The 19,339-nt window shown below is 57.1% G+C and overlaps 7 protein-coding genes across 7 annotated transcripts; 4 read left to right on the forward strand and 3 right to left on the reverse strand.

Moving 5' to 3' along the window:
* Positions 1-1,082: 1,082 nt before the first annotated feature.
* On the forward strand, positions 1,083-2,625 carry K437DRAFT_221667 (subunits of heterodimeric actin filament capping protein Capz; the record flags this gene model as incomplete). Its single annotated transcript, XM_013389203.1, has 4 exons — positions 1,083-1,415; positions 1,498-1,623; positions 1,735-2,060; positions 2,157-2,625. The coding sequence occupies 4 exons, from the start codon at positions 1,083-1,085 to the stop codon at positions 2,623-2,625; spliced, it is 1,254 nt and encodes a 417-aa protein (XP_013244657.1).
* Positions 2,611-4,796, reverse strand: K437DRAFT_293469 (GMC oxidoreductase). Its single transcript, XM_013389204.1, has 2 exons — positions 4,502-4,796; positions 2,611-4,403 (listed from the first exon to the last, which is right to left on the reverse strand). Exons 1-2 carry the CDS (start codon positions 4,692-4,694, stop codon positions 2,788-2,790), a joined length of 1,809 nt encoding a protein of 602 aa, XP_013244658.1. The 5' UTR covers positions 4,695-4,796; the 3' UTR covers positions 2,611-2,787.
* A 321-nt stretch (positions 4,797-5,117) lies between these two features.
* Positions 5,118-6,750, forward strand: K437DRAFT_272973 (translation protein). The gene is made up of 2 exons (XM_013389205.1): positions 5,118-6,150; positions 6,221-6,750. The coding sequence occupies exons 1-2, from the start codon at positions 5,215-5,217 to the stop codon at positions 6,554-6,556; spliced, it is 1,272 nt and encodes a 423-aa protein (XP_013244659.1). The 5' UTR covers positions 5,118-5,214; the 3' UTR covers positions 6,557-6,750.
* On the reverse strand, positions 6,684-9,015 carry K437DRAFT_254912 (uncharacterized protein). Its single transcript, XM_013389206.1, has 4 exons — positions 8,574-9,015; positions 8,090-8,396; positions 7,532-8,019; positions 6,684-7,441 (listed from the first exon to the last, which is right to left on the reverse strand). Exons 1-4 carry the CDS (start codon positions 8,873-8,875, stop codon positions 6,706-6,708), a joined length of 1,833 nt encoding a protein of 610 aa, XP_013244660.1. The 5' UTR covers positions 8,876-9,015; the 3' UTR covers positions 6,684-6,705.
* A 261-nt stretch (positions 9,016-9,276) lies between these two features.
* Positions 9,277-12,173, reverse strand: K437DRAFT_290192 (uncharacterized protein). Its single transcript, XM_013389207.1, has 3 exons — positions 11,776-12,173; positions 9,690-11,709; positions 9,277-9,611 (listed from the first exon to the last, which is right to left on the reverse strand). Exons 1-3 carry the CDS (start codon positions 12,008-12,010, stop codon positions 9,347-9,349), a joined length of 2,520 nt encoding a protein of 839 aa, XP_013244661.1. The 5' UTR covers positions 12,011-12,173; the 3' UTR covers positions 9,277-9,346.
* Positions 12,174-12,582: 409 nt separating this feature from the next.
* Positions 12,583-14,313, forward strand: K437DRAFT_282566 (uncharacterized protein; the record flags this gene model as incomplete). The annotated part of the gene is made up of 4 exons (XM_013389208.1): positions 12,583-13,131; positions 13,200-13,481; positions 13,555-13,686; positions 13,773-14,313. 4 exons carry the CDS (start codon positions 12,583-12,585, stop codon positions 13,860-13,862), a joined length of 1,053 nt encoding a protein of 350 aa, XP_013244662.1. The 3' UTR covers positions 13,863-14,313.
* Positions 14,182-19,300, forward strand: K437DRAFT_55963 (uncharacterized protein). Its single transcript, XM_013389209.1, has 3 exons — positions 14,182-14,546; positions 14,823-14,971; positions 15,387-19,300. The coding sequence occupies exons 1-3, from the start codon at positions 14,501-14,503 to the stop codon at positions 19,200-19,202; spliced, it is 4,011 nt and encodes a 1,336-aa protein (XP_013244663.1). The 5' UTR covers positions 14,182-14,500; the 3' UTR covers positions 19,203-19,300.
* The last annotated feature ends 39 nt before the right edge of the window (positions 19,301-19,339 follow it).

The following is a 19,339-nucleotide window of genomic DNA, read 5'->3' on the forward strand; positions in this document are numbered from 1 at the left end:
GTTATAACTATGGGAAGGACAAGCAGCACCACATCTAGGTCAGCTTAGATTGTCGGCCCGTATACAACAAGCTCAGCGGCGGACGCGCCGGACGCGAGGTGTTCGAGAGGCTGTGGACAACCAGTGGAGCGATGATCGTCATCGACTCGGAGAGCTACAATACATACGGCGGCCAGGACAGCATCTCGATCGGAAGAAGGGCAGGCGGGTAGGGCGATCCTTCATTCAGCCTGGCGTCTTGCCTAGAGGGAGTTGCGGCTGGGCAACAGAACGCACAAGGCAATCAGATGAACATTTTCATCTGAGGGAGCGCGAGCCGGCGCAACGGCCAGGGCACTGTCGAGCAAGGCGGGGCTTCTGAGTCGACGGGGCGGTCGAGGGGAAGTGTGAAGAGAGTTGCAAGGCGAGGAGGGGCTGTGGAGGAGGATGGCTTGGCTCCAGCGGCAGTATAGCTCGAACATGTGCACGGTGAGAGAATACTTGGTCGAAAAGGCAAGAAAGCCCGCATGTTGGATACTTCGTCTTTACCAGCAAGATAGCGAGCCGTAACAGGTAAAGTCTGATATTTCATGGCACAAAAGAGAGAGCAACAATTAAGACGACAACATGGGTACAGATTGTCGGTAAGACCAAGCCCCTCCAGATGGTGGGAGTCGGTGGTGTCGTACGCATTCAGGAGGTATCACCTTGCGCAGATGTATGCTCCGGAGGATAAGGGCATTGCGAGCAACGCACCATGGGCCTGCTAGCTGTTCACATCAAACTGTATTCGCATGCAATGATCCACTTCAAAATTCGTTGCCTGAATCAAGCAATGTATGGGTGCATGCAGAATGGCCTTCCAAAGAGAGTGAGCACGGTATTCCATTTAACCACCTTGACATGGAATAAAGCCACAATAGATTCAGCGACGCACGCGCCGGCCGCCGCGCCGAGCCACGGACCACGGTCGTCTCTAATCTCTCTTTCCACAACGGTCTCTAAATAGCACCGGATCAGAGACAGCCTCCACATTTGTATGTCCTTCCTCGCTGTCTATGTCCAAGTACAGCTCTGCAGTCTGAGATACTGCCAGTGCCGCCATGTCCTCCTCTGCATTGCTTACGGCGCAAGCGGTGGCGCTGCTGCTGCAGACACCACCGGGACAGACGTCCAAGGTGTACCACGACCTACGAGTGCTCCTCGAGTCGAGCGGGCAGAGCCACGTCTCGGACCAGCTCAAGCAGCAAGCTCAGCCTGTCCTGGAACAGTACAATACCGATCAGCTTATCACTGTCAAGCCTCCGGCGTCAGCAGACGGTAAAGTAGACGAGAAACCGCTCATCATCGCGAGAGCGGCATCGGTAGCAGGACAGAACGCTCGCTATGCGGATCCGAAGGCTGGCTTGAGCTATGCATTTGATCATCTGAGGCTCGTACGTGTAGAGTCAGATCATTTCTGAATTTGAGCTGCAAGCATGATCATCTGACAAATTCTTCCGTGTATAACGAATGCAGGCCCTGAGCGACCCGCGACCGCTTCGTGTCAACAAATCATTCGAAAAGGTGCGCGCGGCCATCGATACCAAAGTAGCCAAATACGTGCTTGACCACTATCAAGACGGTGTCATCTCCACATTCACCGTCATCGAGCAAGACCCAAGCCGTCAAGTTCCTGCTGCCGCGCGTGCGCCCGATGCTGACGAGGCGGAAGCAGACGAGAATACGACGCAGGCGGTACAAGGAGCAGCTCAGGATCCTACGGTGCCCACAGCCGCTGTGGCTGACGTGAATGAGGAGGCAGCGAAAAATGCGGACGAGGAGGGAAAAGCGGGAGAGCCAGAAGATAATCAGGATGCGACCGATGATGCTAATGTAGCTGAAGGCAAGGCTGAGCCGGCGAATGACGACGCGGACCCCAAAGACGATGCGGTCGAAACAGCGAAGGCTCTGGAAGAAGTTGAGGTGACGGAGACCCCGGGGCCTGCGATGGAGAGGGAGAAGGAGGAGCCAGAACCGCAAGGTGCACCGACGTATGTGACACACATCGTGGGAAACAGATACAACCTCTCCAACTTTTGGTGAGCGACATCCCTTTAGCCAGCCTTAACCAGGAGTATACCTCGCAATTGAAATGCTGACCAAGGGTACATTCCAAAAATGGTCTGATCGATCAGGGCTGGCCGATGGCGCTCCTCCTACACATACACGCCATCTTCGTCTGGACCATCGATGCTGCAATCTAGCATTCAAGTACAAGTCCACTACTTCGAAGATGGAAACGTGCAGCTGGCAACGTCAAAGCCTGCAGAGCTCGAGCTCGATCTGCCTGCCGGGGCGGGAGCGACAGAGACCAAGGCTGGCGCGATCGATGATGCTATGGCCGAAGCAGTTGGCAAAGCGATCGCGCAGGCTATCAAGGGGCACGAGCAGGAATACCACCAGACGCTGAACGAGGCATACGCCGAGTTGAGCGAGAAGACGTTCAAGGCGATACGCAGACAGTTGCCCGTCACCAAGCAGAAGTTGGATTGGGACAGGGTGAGTCGGTTGCTACCTTGCGGGTCATCACTCGTGATCAATGGCGTAGAAACCCAGCTGACAAGGACGATTCTTGCATTTCCCATAACAGGCCTTGAGCTATAAGCTCGCGTCGGAGCTGTCCAAGTAGAGGCACAGACAAGGTCTAGATCAATGAAACCCATCGATAGGACAATAAAGCTATATAGGAAACATTGTTTGCGTTGAGTTCCAAAGGTCAACATATCTCTCTTCTTTTTAATGCGGCGCAGCGATGCAGAGTTCGGATCAGACGTCCCACTTGATGAGATCCGCCGCGCGCTCGGCAACCATGAGGATGGTGAGCATCGGGTTGATGGTCGGCAAGACGGGCATCACGCTCGCGTCGCAGATCCTCAGGCCCTGCAGGCCGACGACCTTGAGGTTCTTCTCATCGCAGACAACCTCGTCGTCGACCTTGCCCTGGAGCGCGCTGACGGTGCCCTCGCGGCGGATCTGTCCCGGGGTGCCCATCTTGCACGACGAGCTCGGGTGGTAGACGGTGTGGTGTACGGAACGGGCGTACGCGCTGAGCTCCTCGTCGGTCTGCACGGCGGGGCCGGGCGCGACTTCGCGTACGAGGTGCTGGCGGAACGGCGCATGCTGCGCGATCTTTCGCGCAGCCTTGAGTCCCTCGACGAGGATACGCTCGTCGTAGCGCCGCTCGTCCTCAAAGTACTTGAAGTCGATCAGCGGCTTATCAGCCGGGTTGGCGCTGGCGAGCTTGATCGTGCCGCGAGCTTGGCTGCGCGGGATGTTGGGAGTCATGCAGAACGCGTGCTCGGGCAGCTTATACCCCTTGGACTTGAGGTGTTCGCCAAAGACGACTTGGTAGCAGTGCATCATCATGTCCGGCTGGTCCTTGTGCAGCTCGCCGTTGCCCGGCTCCTCGCTCGGGGGCAGGACGCGCAGGAAGACGCCGGCGTCGGAGAGCATGACGGTCTCCTTGGGCGTCTCGCGCGTCTCCCACATGATGATCGTCTCGGGGTGGTCCGACAGGTTGCGCCCGACGCCGGGTAGGTCATGCTTGCACTCGATCCCGACGCTGGCCAGGTCGGCGGCGGAACCGATGCCCGAGAGTAGCAGCAGGCGTGGTGTGTCGATGGCACCGGCGCAGAGGATCACGTCGCGGCGCGCCGAGATCTCGAAGCGTTGTCCGCCCTTTTGGACGACCTGCACGCTGCGGATGCGCTTGCTGTTCGCGCCGTCAAAAACAACCTTTTCGGCCCAAGTCTCGAGAAAGAGGTGCAGGTTCTTGCGCGCGCCACGTGGCGCTTGCGGCATAATCGGGTGCAGGTATGATGTGCTAGCGCTGCTGCGGTCGCCATTGTACGGATCGTAGCTGATGCTGAAAAAGCCGGCGCCCTTGCCCTTGGACGGTGTGAACCCGTCGCGGTGAACAATTTGCGCGTTAAAGTCGGAGATGAGCGGCGCGTCGAACGTCTCAGCTGCCGCGTTGACCCAGTCACGCACGACCTGGTTGCGGTGTTGCGCCTGGACGGGGACCGTGTTGAGCTTGAGGCGGTCGCCGTACGGCTGCAGCTTGTCGGCCGACCAGGAGGGGCAGCCGTGGCACTGCGCCCACCAGTCAAGGTCCTCCTTGAGCGGCCGGAAGGAGATCAGTGTGTTGTGGCTGCTACAGCCACCGAGGACCTTGGCGCGCGAGTGGCGGATGTCCGAGTTGCCCCGCGGCTGTGCAGTTGTGGTGTAGTCGTAATCGAGCTCGCTGCCGAGCAGTTCGAGCCAGCGTGAGAGGTTCAGGACGCGGTCGAGCCCGACGTCCGAGGGCCCGCCTTCGATAACGGCTACGCTGACATTGTAGTCCTCTGTCAACCGGTTCGCGAGGACGGACCCGGCTGTTCCGCCTGCGTTTCACAGCCGACCAAGTGTCAGTGATCATGGAGAAGCGGCGACAAGCGCGCTACAACGGCATCGGCGGCGGAACTGGAGGTACGGCACTCACCACCGACGATGACATAGTCAAACTCGTGCTTGCCGCTGACCTTGGATCCGAGGGGCAGAATGTGCTGGGCGAGCGAGGCGAGGCGAGAAGTGGCTATCGAAGCGCGGGAGGCGTGCCCGGCGGGGGTGGTGGTCGATGCGCCGTGGACGTGCTCGTTGTCGTGGTCGGCGTTGCCTGCTCGTCGGCCGGTCATTTTGGGGTGAGTTGGAACTTATGGTCTTTTCGACAAGGGGATGGGTATTGCGACAGGATGCGTTTCGTCGAGGCGACTCCGTGCTACTGGATGGCAAAGGAGAGTCGGCTGAGGATGAACGGCGCGAAGATGGATCCGAAGCTGCCCATGAGTCGATTGCTGTCTATTGTGTACAACGGGGGTCGATCATACCGGTCGTTCCGGATGCTCTCTCGTGCGGGGAACACACTTGCTCGCCAGCGAAGAGATGGGGACTTCGGGGCAGCCGGAGAGGGGCCGCGGCAGATCATCCTGGAGGCAGAGTAGGGTTCCGCACAGAAGCGAGCTGACCATTGTAAATCCCACTTGACTGTGTCTCTGCAAAAAGTGTCGAGTGGACTTCATAACTGTCGACTGCTTCTTCTTAGAGATCCATTGGAACGAGCATTATATCAAGCAAGCAGACTAGGAGCAGGCCGTTGCAGACGCACAAAGACCAGTGCACTATCGGTCCCTCGCGTCACTAAAAAGCGTATATGCCATGCGTCGCTTTGCAGCATCGTCGTGCTGCCGTCAGGCGCTACTCCATCAACAAGCCGCCTCTGCTTCCACCTCCGCCTCGAGTCCTGCCGCATACAGCCGGCTGACTGGGCAATGGCGTGCGGTGTCGACGATAGCAACGGCAGAAGCAGGAGCTGCAAGAGCATCATCAGCCTATCTGCTACCGTCAAGCAGGCCTTGGCCTGCCGCAGCATCAGCATGGAGGCCGCCGCAACAGCATCGGCAGGCCCGCTTTCTCTCCACCTCTTCTGCATCGTCTGCAACACCTTCGTCTGATGTGGGCCCGGAGGGAATCAGCGCTGCAGCCTCCTCCGAATCAGCACCAGGGGCAACGGAGCCAGTCTCAAGTACAGACACAGCTGCGTCTCCTGAGCAGCAGCAAGAGCGCAAACCATGGTCTCCCACCTCGCAGCGCGTAGGGCTTATAGGTATCAAAATGGGCATGATCTCCTACTTTCTCCCGTCAGGAATTTGCGTTCCCGCCGCGGTAGTGCAGGTGCAGCACAACCAGGTGATGCAGCAAATCTCCTTCGACCCCGTCGCGCACGCGCACAAGAAGGGTACGACGCCCTCGGCTATCCGCGGCGCCTCCATCCAGCCCTACCTTGCCCTGCAGGTCTTCTCCGGCGCGTCCAGCCCAGAGGAGGCGCGCAGGTCGCGCAACAGGATCAAAGGGACGCTTAAGGAGTTCCGCGTGACTCCCGACGCGCTTGTGCCCCCCAAGACGCAGCTGTCCGTCTTGCACTTTGTGCCTGGTCAGCAGGTCGATGTGCAGGGCACGACGAAAGGGAAAGGGTTTCAGGGCGCCATGAAGAGGCACGGATTCAAAGGTCTTAGGGCTAGCCATGGTGTCTCGATCAGTCACCGTAGCCATGGTAGCACGGGTCAGCACCAAGATCCGGGCAGGGTCTTTCCAGTGAGTGCGCTTATGTGCACTGGCTGCAGCAGCAGAAGTTGACCTCCAATTGCATTCCTCCACCCCGTAGGGCAAGAAAATGGCCGGCAGGATGGGCGGCCGCGGCTCCACGCTGCACAATCTGACGGTGCTGCGCATCGACACGTCCAAGTCGCTCATCTTTCTCAAAGGCAACATCCCCGGACCCAATGGCTCCGAAGTCTACTTGACCGATGCCAAGCGCTCGCTGATCGGCAAGGCACGCAATGCGGTCAACAAAGGCAAGCTGAGGGATGGCTCACTGGCCAAAGGCGACGAGAATGGTTCTGCGTACCTACCCGACGGCATCGAGGATCTACCGTTCCCCGCCGCCACCAAGGAGATGGAGAAGGATATGCCGGCTGTCGTTGAAGTCACGCAGCTATAGCTTTTCTTTGCGCCTTCAGCGGCTACGCGCGGATGCATATAAGCACACGGAAAGAAAAGGGAAAAGACTCTTGACCACCCGCGTGTTGTATTCCGACTGCCTTTGGTGCGGAGCGCAGCAACCAGTACGCTATGCTCTCATATTTTGCTCTATCGCTGTGGGAATACAATTGCTGCAATGTGATACCGGACGGCAAAGGCGAACACGCTGCCGAGCGTCTGTACGGCCATGACATGCCACCAGAGTCCCTTTTCATCTACGATCGGCCCGCTGACGCGCGCCTCTCGCTGCCCATCTGCGGGCATTGCCTGAACTTCATGCTTGGAGCCATCTTTACCATCTCCCGATGCGTCCTCGAACGTAGGCAGTGTGACGGAGGTGAAAGAAACCTGCGCAGGCGTCTTGGACGAGGAAGACGTGCGTACCTGCTTGCCCAGGCTCATTTGGCCCGACTCGTCCATTGGTCCTCGCACCCCACGCAGGACCAGAAGGGCATTGAGGATCGTCAGGTTGGTAGTACCTATGATCTTGCCCGACGCGTTGCCGTCTCCGCCATATCCACCGCCGTCACGCTTGAGGCGCACCAGACTGAGCGCCTCGAACACGCGCAGGATCAGCGTCGCGACCACACCGGCATGCTGACCCTGCGGCCACGCTGCGCTCGACGGGTAGAGGCACATCGTGTCGCTGTCGATGCGCGGTAGGCGGTGCCGCGGACATGGCACGAGGCCGAAGAGCTGCGGGCACGACAGCAGGAAATTGACCACCTGCGGCACAAAGAAGAGCAGAAGCGTCTTGCTGAAATGGCCCAAGATGCCGACGACGGAGAGAACCTGCCCCGCAAAGTAGCAGAACGTGTCGCCGACAAATACACGCGATGGGTGGCTTGAGGTGCGCAGATGGGGGCGAAAGAGCATTGATGGTCTTTCGTTCAGCCCAACCGTTGTGATTCGCATCGGGCACGCGTCGACTTACCGGTTCCAGTAGAGCAGGCCCAGGCAGGTGCCAATAAACGGAAGCAGCAGGTACAGGCTGAAGAGGTGCCTTTGGACAAGCTCAATGCTCGACCTTGACCCTCCTTCGCCGGCTCTCGTGTCCAGGTAAAGCAAGTCGTTTGCGCACAGGCTCAGCGCGATGATCAGCGCCTGCCCGACTTCGACGCCGTTGATGCCGGCGAGAATGTTGATGCTGTTCGTACAAAAAGTCGAGAGGCACGATATGTACACGTAGTACAGTACGCCCAAGTCGATCAGTGCGAGGTTATCGGGGAGCAGCGGCCGCAGCATAGCGGGCACGACGACATGCGTGCCGCCTCCCCCGGCAAAGTAGACGACGAGCAGAGGTGTGGAGGAGATGATCGGGATCGGAATCTTGTAGCGCCATCGAATGTCGAAGACGTCATCCAGAAAACCAAGCATTGTCGCCGAAAGAAGGGACAGCAATGCAGACAGAAAGGTGGCCAGCTGCGAACGCAAGCTCGACCTTACGTCAGCTCGGGCACCTTGAGAAATTGCATGCGCAAAAGCGACCCACCTCGTGGTGAGGAAAATCACCTCGGCCACTCATCAAGCCGTTCCAACCACCGTCAGCATCCATTCGTGTTATGGCCGCAATCCCCTCGGTAAATCCAGCCTTGTCCAGCATTAATGCTTGCATGTCCTCCTTGCCGTGTGCCAGGCGAAGTCCCATCGCACGAACTAGCGCCTCAGCTCGCGAAGTCGCACCTCCCAGTCGTTTGGACGAGTAGTCTTCGTATGGCTGTACAAAGTAGCGGCATGGTATGAAAAGAAAGAGCAAGAGGATATAGAGACATGCAGAAGGAAGCCCCATCATTTCAGGTCTGAATTGGAGACAATGTATGCATGTCAGTCGCTATGTCAAGCATCGAAGACTTGGCCATGACCGGCCCAAAGCTCAAAGCCCGTTTTCTACAGCTCAGTACGGCTGCTTTCGACGGTGGATCATCGCAAGAAAATGAACAATTCGACGTGGAGGGTATCACCGTGAATATGCTCACATTGCATCGATTGCTTGGGGTTTCAGCAGGTCCTTTCCGACGAATCCTCGCTCCTTGAAGGTGCTCATCGTCAGCTTGATACCGGCAACCGTCACCCAAGCGGCGATGGCCAGCATGCCGACCGCTGGAAGCAGACCCGGCAGGCGATCATCGAACAGCAGGTAAGAAATGCTAACATCCTTGAGGCCCTGTGGGACGTACGCCCAGACAATCGACCTCGAAAGCGGTGGGATGACGATGAGCGGCACCGCTAGCGAGAGCGAGAAAGCGGCGAGCGCAGCGACCGTCTGTTCTCGCATCATGCCGTGTCTTCAGCTACCAGGAGCGCCCATGAAGGGCTGTTGTAGTCCGTCCCAATCCTTGGAGATGCCCTGCATCACGCTTTCAGAGTTTATGCACAGGCCCCTGAGAGAATGACAGCGTGGAGCGAATTTTATGTTGGTTGGAAAGGTTGTGGAATGCCTGCGTGTGCAACGTTGAGATCTTCATCACTTGGTGACGGTTGCGACGCGTTCTGAAGCGAGTGAAGAGGCGCACAAAAACCAAATATGTGAGATCACCGACAATGATTCACCGTCACTCGAACACTCCCAACAAAACAAAATGGACCACACCCCGATCAATGCCCTTTCGCATGAGACAAGAAACACATATATGAGGCGGGTGTCTCAGCAGCAGAGCCAAATGAGATGGAGGTCCGAGTAGCATAGCCAAATGCAAAGGCCAGTTCGCAAAGGGCGATATCTGGGAGACTACAAGCACCGCAAAATGCATCAGGCAAATTTCCGACTCTTGACCACGTTGCTGCTGATACCGCTCTTCTCTCCCTGATAACCTCCTTCGAGGGAACCCAGACCACCTTTGTACACGGCCTGCATGCTCCCGAGCTTCTTCTTGGCTTTGTCGTACCGCTGCCGCTTCTTGACACGAGGGTTGCGCACGGCTTTCGGACGGAAAGGGGTAAGGCCTTTGTTCTTCTCGATTGTGCGATTGATGGCACGATGCTCGCCATCTGCAAGTGTCGGCTCGTAGATATTTCTGTAGTTTGAAACGGAAAAAGGGCCAGTAAGACTGTCAGCCGCGGTGTTGTCATCCGAACGCTTTGAAAACACGCACCTGATCTCTTCGCGCATTGCATCGTATTCTTCTTGCTTTTGCCTCTTTGCAGCTCTTCGGCGATTCGTAACCAGATCGTAGTACCCCTCAGCGTCGTTGTCGCCACCATCAGCTTCCTCGCCAAAGTCGCCCTCTGCGCCAGCAAAGCCGAGAACAGCACTGCGGTCCGCGACATCCTTCGCATCCCATTCGCTTCCATCGAGCGCAGCGCCCATGCCACTGTCTGCACTTCCCCCCGAAGCAGCTTGACGAGCGCGTTCGACAGCGTCCCTGCTGGCAGACTTATCGCGATACGGAATGTCTGCATCACCGCTGAGTCTATCGCGCTTCGATTGCCCGGCGCCTTTGCGAGCCTCTTTGGCTGAGATCTGAGACGTGTAGAACTTAAGCGAGCGCTTGCGTGCAGCCTTCTCAGCCTCCTCTTGCGCAGTAAGCTGTGTGGGCTCGCCGAACGCGTGCGCCGCTTCTTCGTCCGGGATGCTTCCCAAGGCGTCACGCTGCCGCTTCTTGCCCTTCGCAATGCTCGATGCGGCGAGGATGGACGCGAAGTCGTCATTTTCTGAATAGTCGTACGCGGCAAGCGCCGCCAGTGGAGCAGGTGCGACTACCTCTTTCACTTTGCCCTTGCTTTTCTTCTTCCGGTCTTTCTTGGACTTGCTATTGACAGCTGGCGAAGTTGAGACAGTCTTTGCTTCAGCATCTCCTTCGCCAGCACCGGCGAACGCCTCGCGTCCCTCGAAATTGTTTGCACTGGCACCGTTTCTGGCAGTGGCAGCCATGAAGCCGTTTTGGTCCTCGTCCGCCAATAGGTCTGCCAGTTCATCGTCATCCATGTCTTCAAGCTCCTCCGAGTCGTCACTGCCGCCCTCAAGGAGTACATCATCCATGAGCATCCCCTCTTCATCATTGACTTCTTCCTCATCTTCATCCTCGTTGTCCAGCGCCAATCCATCGATGTCGCGGCGGTGCGGAGAGATCCTTGCCTTGCCGCCAATACCAAGGTCCTCTAGTGCAGCGAGCGTCTTCTTGAACTTGAGCAGACGCTCCATAACAGGGTGCGCACGAAGTTTTGCCGGATCTTCCGCATATTCCGAGAGACTGCGCAAGTAGAAATAGAAAGCAAGGTTGGTAACGTATGCGTTGATCGCTTGATGATGGAGATGAATTAGGCCATGTCCTGCAGCGTCTACCTCCTTTGACCCCTTGCTATGCTTCCCCTCGAGCCGCTGCTGAAGCGTCGCCTCTGCCTCTGCGTACTCTTCTGCAATGTCAGGTAACTCTCCGGACAACGCGATGGTTTCTGGCGAGGTCTTCTCTAGCTGCGCAAACATATTTTCACGCAAATATTTGGAGTCGGTCGCTACTTCGACTGCACACTTGTCAAGCGTCTGCTCCGCGGTCTCTGCAACGTTGTCAAACTCGCGGCGTCGTTTTTCTTGATCCTCCTTGCTTCCGGAGCTAAAGCCTGTGCGCTTGTCTTTCCAGTTCGGCTCAATACCGGCAAGAATAATCCGTGCGCCTTCACGGGAGGTGGCAGATGGGAAGCCAAAATCTTCGTCGTCCATGCCTTCCCGCGCCAGCGCTTGCATCTTCTTGGCTTCTCTGACTTCCAGCTCGCGCTTCGTTTCTTCGTCTAGCTCTGAATCGGACTCGATCGCATCGAGATTGTTTCCACTGTAGTAGGCATGCTTGTTACGCCCGAATCCGTTGGCTTGCGCAGCGGCAGATTCAGATCGCGAGGATGATGACTCGGCGTCGGAGTCTTCCTCGCCCTGCTCATCGTCTTCGTCCGATGAGTCTGGGGTACCTAGGCGACCGCCGGCCTTTTTCGGTGCTGCCGGAGAAGCAACAGCTTTCGAAGCAGCACGCTTCTCTTTCGCGATTCTCCGACGCCCTTTTGCTGCTTCCTCTTCATCGTAACGATCTTGGCCGAGCTCGTCAGACATCTCCTCATCGTCGGCCTCATCGTCAGAGCCTGGACGTAAAGCAAGAACCTCGTGCTCGTCGCCTCCAAATACGTCTAAGGTGTGAAGAAAGTGGTGTCAATAATTGAGATCGAGGTTTAAAAAATGTTCAGGAGCCCCACCGTCGCCAGCGTATCCGTCATTGCCGCCGCCTATACCGACTCCTCCCTGAAGCAGAATCTGATCTCGCTGGCGATGAAAAGCATCTTCGTTGTCTTCGGGTATGTCATCTTTGGTGTTCCAGCGAGCGACCTTCCCATCCTTTCTGTTCGCTCTTGGCGCTGCAACCTTTGCGATGTTGAACGTCTTGGCCGAAGTGGCACGACCTGCCTTTGGCTTCTTGGGACCGCGGGCCATGTTGCTGAAGCGAGCCCAAGGCGTCGGTAGTCGTCCTGGCTGAGCTTGAATCCGAGTTGAGGCCCTTGTATGGCCCTTCTCCGCTCAGGCTTGGCTACAACAGAATGCCACCTGCGGTATCAGTCGATCATATGAACTCTATCTTGTGTGCAAGCGTAAATCGTGTGCAAGTGCAAAAGAGTGCCAAAGCAAAGGCGTTCCAGGAGGCTTGACAGGTGAGTATGGCAACAATTTTGGTGCCGATGAGAATTTGAGCCCCGAGTTCCGTCTTTCGGATCACAGGGAGGGAAAAGAGGGCGGAACCGCGGCATACTCTCATCTCCAGTGTATGTGGTCACCGTCGCAGTTCTTATCCTCCTGGGTCCTTACAAAAAGCATCGACGTTTCGACTGCTGAGTTGGGCAGTCGCTTCTCTTGTCGCTTCGTGGTAATCGCTGCAGAGGCCTGCACATGCTCGCGCCCCAACCCCTGTTCAATTCTGGTGCCCTCAAAGCGAGACCGGTTTCAACCTCAGCTTTGTGATTGCGTTCAAACTCACTCCTGCGCAGCTTATCGGTCGCCTGAACAAAGCCATGAGCATCCAGGCCCTCACGCCTTCCGTAGGTCTTTCCAACAAAGCGAAGGGTAAACAGCCTGTTCGTGTTCAATCTTTCGTGAACTCCGCGCAAAGGGCAGGCTCTACGAGCGACCTTGACTCTGATGCAAGCTCTGACTCTGATGACGAGGAGGAATCCTCGAGTTTCTCAAGCTCGTCATCTGTCGATGATGCAGAAGGCCTGTCTGTCTTTGATCATCTAGAAGATCTGGTCGTCGCAGCATCCTCCTCCATTCGAGCACGCAAGCAAGCGCGGCAGCAGGCCGAGAGAGAGGCATTTGAGAAAGGGCAAGATATGGTCTCGCTAGTCCAGCCAGCACGATCCGAAGCAGCTGCTTCGACTGGTCAATCAAGCAAAAGCAAAGGAAAGGCCCGTCAGATCAATCAAGGCGGTTCATCGAGAGGTCCATGCAGAGCGAACGACGGGAAAGTCATTGATTCATCGATTGAGCGACTTGGCAGTGGGCAGCTTTTACAGCAAGACGCAGCACCCACAGGGCGATATGCAAAGCGAGAGCGGCGTGATGTGAGTGGGCTGACAGCACTACCGTGCGCTCTCAGTTCCTGACTGCTAATTCCATTGCATATGACCAGGAACGCTCCAAGACCGCTGGATCCGCATGGTTCAACATGCCTGCTTTCCCCACCAGTTCGACTTCCTCCCTCACCAATACATCATCCTCGGCGATAGTTCGTGATGAACCATCGAGGTTAACGAGAGGTGGCACCTCTGCCATATCCGGTGACGCACGTGCCAAGACTGCCCTTGAGATGCGGAGGGAGATCATGGCTATAAGGCTGAGAAACATGATGGATCCGAAACGGTTCTACAGGGGCAGCAAAACCGGGAAGATTCAGATGCCAGAGTTTGCTCAGGTGAGGCAAAATGCCAGCAGCGAATGAACCGTCTCTGCAGCCGTGACTGACACCTTCGGCATTCGAGCTACAGCTCGGGACAATTGTGTCATCACCTTTTGAGCCGAAGCAACAGCTGCGACGCGACGAGCGAGGGCGGACCGTCGTCGAGGAGCTCATCAAGGACGCGGAGGCGGCTGCCTATGCCAAGAAGAAATTCGGAGAGGTACGTTGAATGTCCACCTTGCCCCCAGGTTTTTGTTTCCTCACCTTGTGGCACACCTAACTCTTGTGATGGAAATCTTCGTCTAGCTTCAAGGCCGAAACGTGCCCGGCGGACGTGTGCATCACAAGCACAAGAAGGGCAAAGGCAAGGGGAAGAGCAAGAGCGGCCGCCGATGATTTTGGCAGAGGAAGAGGACCGTGATGGTCCCTACGCCAGGCCCCTGCTTCACTTGCGTGCTGTTAGCCGATTGATGCACAAGCGTGCTTCACCATTGGACGGTGCAACACGCCGAGCTTTTCTGAGAATGAAGTGCCATGGACTTTGCCTCGGGAGAGCGCCCACATGTACGAGCACCAGCCAATTCGACGGCTCGGTCCGCTTGCATGATACGCTCGACGATGAGAGCATCCTGCTCTCAGTACTAGCTGATGGAGAGTGACGGGCGATGGCTCATCTTGCTCCCTTTCAAGGTGCTGCTTAGATCTTGTTGGCAAAGTTGCTTTGCATGAGTTTACATGAGATATTCTGTAAAACCCGCCGAGGGTAAAAATTTTGTATGGCTGGCCCTGGATACAGCACGGGAGCACTGTTTTGCCGTGTTTTCACCCCTGCTTGTACAAATTTGCCAGCTGGGTCGCCATTCGCCAGGGAGAGGCTCCCGCGCGCACGCACGCTTCATGCAGACCCCCCAGCTTTTCCTTCTCTTCCTGGCCCTCGTCTTCACTGCGCAGCCAAACATCTCCCGCGTGTACCCGTCTTCAATATCTAGCACCCACCCATCCTCAGTCATTTTGAGGGCGGATGATGGTCACAAATGGTAGTACGCTCTAGGTACAAGAAGCTCACCAATCGCGAGAAGTGTGAGTAGTAATAAAATGGTTCTAGAAAGGCGGTGGCGAGTAAAGGGGGCCCCTGAGAGCGAGCTGAGTTGGGTGTGCAAGCGAGCGATGGTCGGGGGTGCTCGCGCGCGCGCGGGCATGTCTGCCTGCGCGCGCGAGGATGGGTGTTCAGCTGCGCAGTGCCAGACCCGGGGATTTCGGAGAATGGATGATAAATTCAGGGTATTTTCCGCTCGTCGTCTGGATCGCGTCTGGATTTTGGTCACAATCCCACAAAATCTCACGCCTTTGCCTTTGTTTCCCCCTTAGTAATTGTCCATCGAGGACCGCTTGAGGCCGACAATGCCATTGTCAATGGCTCCGGTCTCGAGCTCGATGGCCAGGACGCACATGATCAAGACCTTGGCGTAGACAAGAACCTCGGTGTAGACCGTACTGAGATCTCGGTGAGTTGATGTCGTTTCTGGGAGTTGGATGCATTACGGGGCTAGGGGGCTCGCTTGGGTGGCGGGGTACATGTTGCGCGCGCGCGTGCGGCTGCAGTAAACGGGAAGAAGGGTTGCCGGCTGAGAACACGCCTGGCGAGCCTTTCGAGCCGGGCCTACAGCATCATCACTTATGCTGTCTGTGATGAGCTTGGACTGACGAGAGGATCAACAGTCCCTGGATCTCAAGCATGGTGGAAACGTTGGCTTTTATCTGTTGTGTTTTGATTGGGGAACTTGGGAACGGAGAGTCTGCCTCGCCTACAGCTAATTTTGCGAAGAATGTTGGAAAGCCTTTGTCCGCGAGCTCTCCCTGACAGCGTTTCACCGTGCTTGCCTTCACCGTCACCGTTTTGTTTGACCATTCACCTTACAGGAGCACCATTTACAAGCTGCGCTTTCATCGAACCAGCTCGCAACAGATGGTGCTCCGGGATCCACAGCTAAGGCAGCTTACCACATCCCGACACCAGATGCCAAAGATGTTCTTAGCAATGAGGCAGTCGCGGCGCTCTACCCTCGCGGGGCGTATCAAGATTCAGTCACCTACGTGCGCTTCTCGAACACGGTCGAGGACAAGATTCAAGGGCCTTCGTACTGTCTAGATGAAGATGACCAAGAATGGCTCAACAAGAGGAACGCCAAGGCCAAGGAGGAGGAGCAGACAGCGTTGCGCACCTTCAAGCCACCGCCGAGCTCGCGCTCCAAGGGCAAGGAGAGGGCAAAAGAGGATGTGCTGAAAGCGCTTTACCGCGCCAAACCAGAGGTGCAACCAATCACGGAAGACGAGTTTGAGACGGTCTTCACCGTGTTCGAAGCGTACACAGCGGAGAGATGCCCTCTTCTACACCTCAACATGGCGCAGCTGCCTACAATCGAGGATCTACTTTCTTGCTTTGAGCCCGATTCATTCTTGGCAAAGCATGCTCAGCCAGTACTTCCAGCATGTTCATTTGAGGCAAATGACCCCAATCACCCCTCTACATCGACAGAATGGGATGAATCGAACCCGTTCCGCAACCTCTCAGCTCTCAAGCGCTTCGCTCCGATCATCTATCCATGGTGGGAGATCCGCAAGAAAGATCGGGAAGGCAAGCCCATCACCCCCCTCCTCAACTTTGACGAGACCAATGACAATGATCCCTACGTGTGCTTCCGTCGCCGAGAGGTCAAAACGATGCGCAAGACGCGCAAGACGGATGCCCTCCACATTGAGAAATTGGTGCGCCTCCGCTCAGAACTCGAGTCAGCCACGAGGCTCCTCGAGCTGGTCGCTCAGCGCGAGCGAACCAAGTGGGCGTTGCTTGGGCAAGACAGGAATTGCTGGATCGTCGGCCGCGACCTCTTGGATCTCAAGCGAAGCTGGGGTATCATCGGTCCGCAACATGGCACCGAAGACGACGAGCTCGTCTTTGGCACGAAGAAAAAGGAGGAAGAGGCGGCAGCTGCTGCAGATCAACGAGCCAAGAAGAAGCGCAAGAACGAGGAGCAGAACGCCGCTTCTGCACTCGGAATCAAGCTCATGCGCAAGCCCAGGCCAAGCGACGAGACCTGCAGCGCGACATCTGTTGCTCAGCAGACTGGTGCCCATGCCATTGCGCAGCCGCAAGGGCTTGGCGCTGCTATTCTCGAGCGCGTACAAGCTGTGCAGGCATACATCGAACGCGAGTGTTTGCGGAAAGCCGAAGCGGACCTTGGCTTCGAAGAGGCGACCGACTCGACCTTCCAGCCGCTTGCATCCTCGTTGGCTTTGCGCTTGTTCCGCCCGCTAGCGTCAGACAGCATCTACAGCAGCAGCATGGACTCGGGGCAAGAAGCAGGCCAACTTTCACTCTCGGCCGATGTCACCATGGCCGATTCTTCAGCCTTACAAGGCTCCCCGCGCTCGGGCAGACCTGCAAGCTTCCGGCGACGTCTTGGCCGCGGGGGCCGGGTTCTGCTTGACAGAAAGCTGCCCTTCCTGACGCCAGTGCCTTCACAGCTTGCCGACTGGCCGAGCGTCAAGAGCCTTTCCGAAGTTGAACAGGTCGAGGCGATGCTGCAGACATCCATGTCACAGCAGCCCGGTGGCCCCTTTAACGATGTCGCAGCCACCAGCTCTCAAATCAACCCGAATCATCACCCACACCTGACAGGGCCGTTTGCTTTTTCTGCGGATGTGCGGCCGACTCAGCTTACCAGTGCGGCTGTTCACGTCTCTTCCATGCACGCGACAGGACCATTTGCTGCCACTTCCTTGTCGGATGCAGAAGCCAACGAGCGTATTCGCCACATCTCGGACGCGTCCAGCACCTCGTCCGATTGGAGCGACCGCTCGAAGCCTAGCGATGCTTCGTCTATTGGCGCTGCGAGCACGCAGCCGACGGACGTCGAGGATGCCGACGTGATGGACATTGACAACAGCGGTGGTGACACGGAGCGCAGCAGTAGTAGTAAGGACAAAGGCAAAGCGCGACAGACGAACGAGTCGGACGCGCCATTTGATATCAAGGAAGAGGCAGAGACGTGGGCGCGACTGTGCGAGCGTTGGCGCTACGACGACGATGCAGGTCGATGGGCAGGCCTTGGCCTGACCGGCCTAGGCGGCATGGAGAACGACGGGGAAGCTGTGATCGACGACTTTGATCAACGGTTTCTTAAGTATCGTATGTACCTGCTGGAAGAAAGCGACTTGCTTAAGTTGCAGACCGACCTCAGCCACATCATGGCTGCCCAGGCTGCAGTTGAGGTACCACTGCCACCCGCGCCGCCTCCAGCATCAACTATGCAGTCCGCAGCGGCAGCGACAAAGAATCAACAATCGCTATCGCAACAGGCCATGCTTTTACAGCAACAGCAGCAACAGCAACAGCAGATGGCGGCACAGGTGCGGGCAGCAGTCACAGCCAATGCCATGACAAACGTCATCCGTCAACCACCCGCGACTGGCAGCGGTCCATCGCTCTTGGCTCTTCAACAGCAGCAGCAATTGCATCGGCAGCAGCTACAGCTAGCCTTACAGCAGCAGCAGCGAAACTCGGCGGCAGCTGCAACAGCAGCGGCGGCGTCGGCAGCATCTCAGAGCTCACCCGGCACGCCTCGAGCAACCGCAGCGGGCCAGCGCGGGTCCATGAGTGGTGGGCAGCCACAGTTGCAGCAGCAGCAGCCGCATCCATTATCGCAATCCTTCAGCGTCAACAGCGCGACTGGAGCGCTGACACCTCAGCAGATTCAAATGCAGCAGGCAGCTCTCCTAGCCTTGCAGCAACAACAACAACAGCAACAGCAATCACAGGGGCAGTCGCAAAGTCAGCAACATGTCCAACAAGCTGGACAGCAACAGGCGAATCGCGGCGCGACTGCTGCGACCCTGAGTCAGGCTACTGGTGTGCAGTTTCCAAATGTCTTCCCCATGCCAGTGCCCAACGGAGTGGTTGGGGCTGCCAATGGCCAGCTACAAGGACAGATGCAACAAGGTAGCTCGAGTCCTAGTCCCGCACCTGGTGTCAATGGAAGCTCGCCTCATATGAATGCAGCGCTGGCAGGTCAGCAACGTGTGAATGGGGCGAATGCGGCCTTACTTCTGCAACAGCAGCAGCTTGCGGCGGCCGCAGCAGCGGCGGCTGCAGCCGCAAATAATCAGCTGTCGAATGGCGGAAATACACCGCATGGTCTGCCTGCCGCAAGTGCAGCACAGATCCTCGCTATGAAAGCGGCTTTGGCTCAGAGTCCGCAATTGCAACTCAAGCTGCTGCCGAATCGAGCGATGCAGATTGCACAGGAGGGCAACCAGAATGGCAACAACAATCTGCAGAACCTTCAGCTCAGCTCCCAGGCAGCGCTGATGCAGAGTCTCATCGCGAAGCAGCAAGCTCAGCAACAACAACAGCAACAACAACAGCAACAACGTGCCCAGCAAGGTGTACATATGCAAGGCCGTGCGAGTCCGCAATTCCAACAGGGTTTTAACAGCATGCCGAATATGAGCGGCGCCGGCAGCGTCTCGCCTTTACCTGCAGGAGCGCACTTGCCGAGCCCTGCCATGGCAGCCGCTCAGCTCCAGCAGCATCTAGCACAAGGCTCGCCTGTTGCCGCGTCGTCCCCGCAGATGGGTCGTAACACACCTGGTGGCACGCCGCAGCCGCACCACCGGCAGCCATCGCAAGGCGTCGGCGGGCAGGCAGGCTTCAATGGCGGCTATGGCAGCGGCTGATTGCCCTGCGGCACATGCGTCGACCCCGTACATCTGATGCTGCAACGCGCGAGCGTCGCTCTTGCAGCCACAGCCACGGCATCAACATCTGGTGTGGCGAAAGCAAATATCGACTCAACAAACGGACGTCTACCTTC

Source organism: Tilletiaria anomala, assembly GCF_000711695.1.
Source record: "Tilletiaria anomala UBC 951 chromosome Unknown K437scaffold_17, whole genome shotgun sequence".
Classification (NCBI taxonomy): domain Eukaryota; kingdom Fungi; phylum Basidiomycota; class Exobasidiomycetes; order Georgefischeriales; family Tilletiariaceae; genus Tilletiaria; species Tilletiaria anomala.

Excerpts from the sequence above, each read along its gene's own strand:
- K437DRAFT_290192 (XM_013389207.1), bottom strand. The coding sequence starts at position 12,010 with ATGGCCCGCGGTCCCAAGAAGCCAAAGGCAGGTCGTGCCACTTCGGCC. Across the intron at positions 11,710-11,775 it reads TGACGGATACGCTGGCGACG|ACGTATTTGGAGGCGACGAG; the intron begins GTGGGGCTCCTG and ends TTCACACCTTAG. Across the intron at positions 9,612-9,689 it reads GCAATGCGCGAAGAGATCAG|AAATATCTACGAGCCGACAC; the intron begins GTGCGTGTTTTC and ends TTCAAACTACAG.
- K437DRAFT_55963 (XM_013389209.1), top strand. The coding sequence starts at position 14,501 with ATGGTAGTACGCTCTAGGTACAAGAAGCTCACCAATCGCGAGAAGT. Across the intron at positions 14,547-14,822 it reads GCTCACCAATCGCGAGAAGT|TTTCCCCCTTAGTAATTGTC; the intron begins GTGAGTAGTAAT and ends CCTTTGCCTTTG. Across the intron at positions 14,972-15,386 it reads TAGACCGTACTGAGATCTCG|GAGCACCATTTACAAGCTGC; the intron begins GTGAGTTGATGT and ends TTCACCTTACAG.
- K437DRAFT_293469 (XM_013389204.1), bottom strand. The coding sequence starts at position 4,694 with ATGACCGGCCGACGAGCAGGCAACGCCGACCACGACAACGAGCACGTC. Across the intron at positions 4,404-4,501 it reads TGACTATGTCATCGTCGGTG|GCGGAACAGCCGGGTCCGTC; the intron begins GTGAGTGCCGTA and ends TGTGAAACGCAG.
- K437DRAFT_272973 (XM_013389205.1), top strand. The coding sequence starts at position 5,215 with ATGCGTCGCTTTGCAGCATCGTCGTGCTGCCGTCAGGCGCTACTCCAT. Across the intron at positions 6,151-6,220 it reads ATCCGGGCAGGGTCTTTCCA|GGCAAGAAAATGGCCGGCAG; the intron begins GTGAGTGCGCTT and ends TCCACCCCGTAG.
- K437DRAFT_254912 (XM_013389206.1), bottom strand. The coding sequence starts at position 8,875 with ATGATGCGAGAACAGACGGTCGCTGCGCTCGCCGCTTTCTCGCTCTCG. Across the intron at positions 8,397-8,573 it reads CCCCAAGCAATCGATGCAAT|ACCTGAAATGATGGGGCTTC; the intron begins GTGAGCATATTC and ends TCTCCAATTCAG. Across the intron at positions 7,442-7,531 it reads GGCCTGCTCTACTGGAACCG|CCACCCATCGCGTGTATTTG; the intron begins GTAAGTCGACGC and ends GCGCACCTCAAG.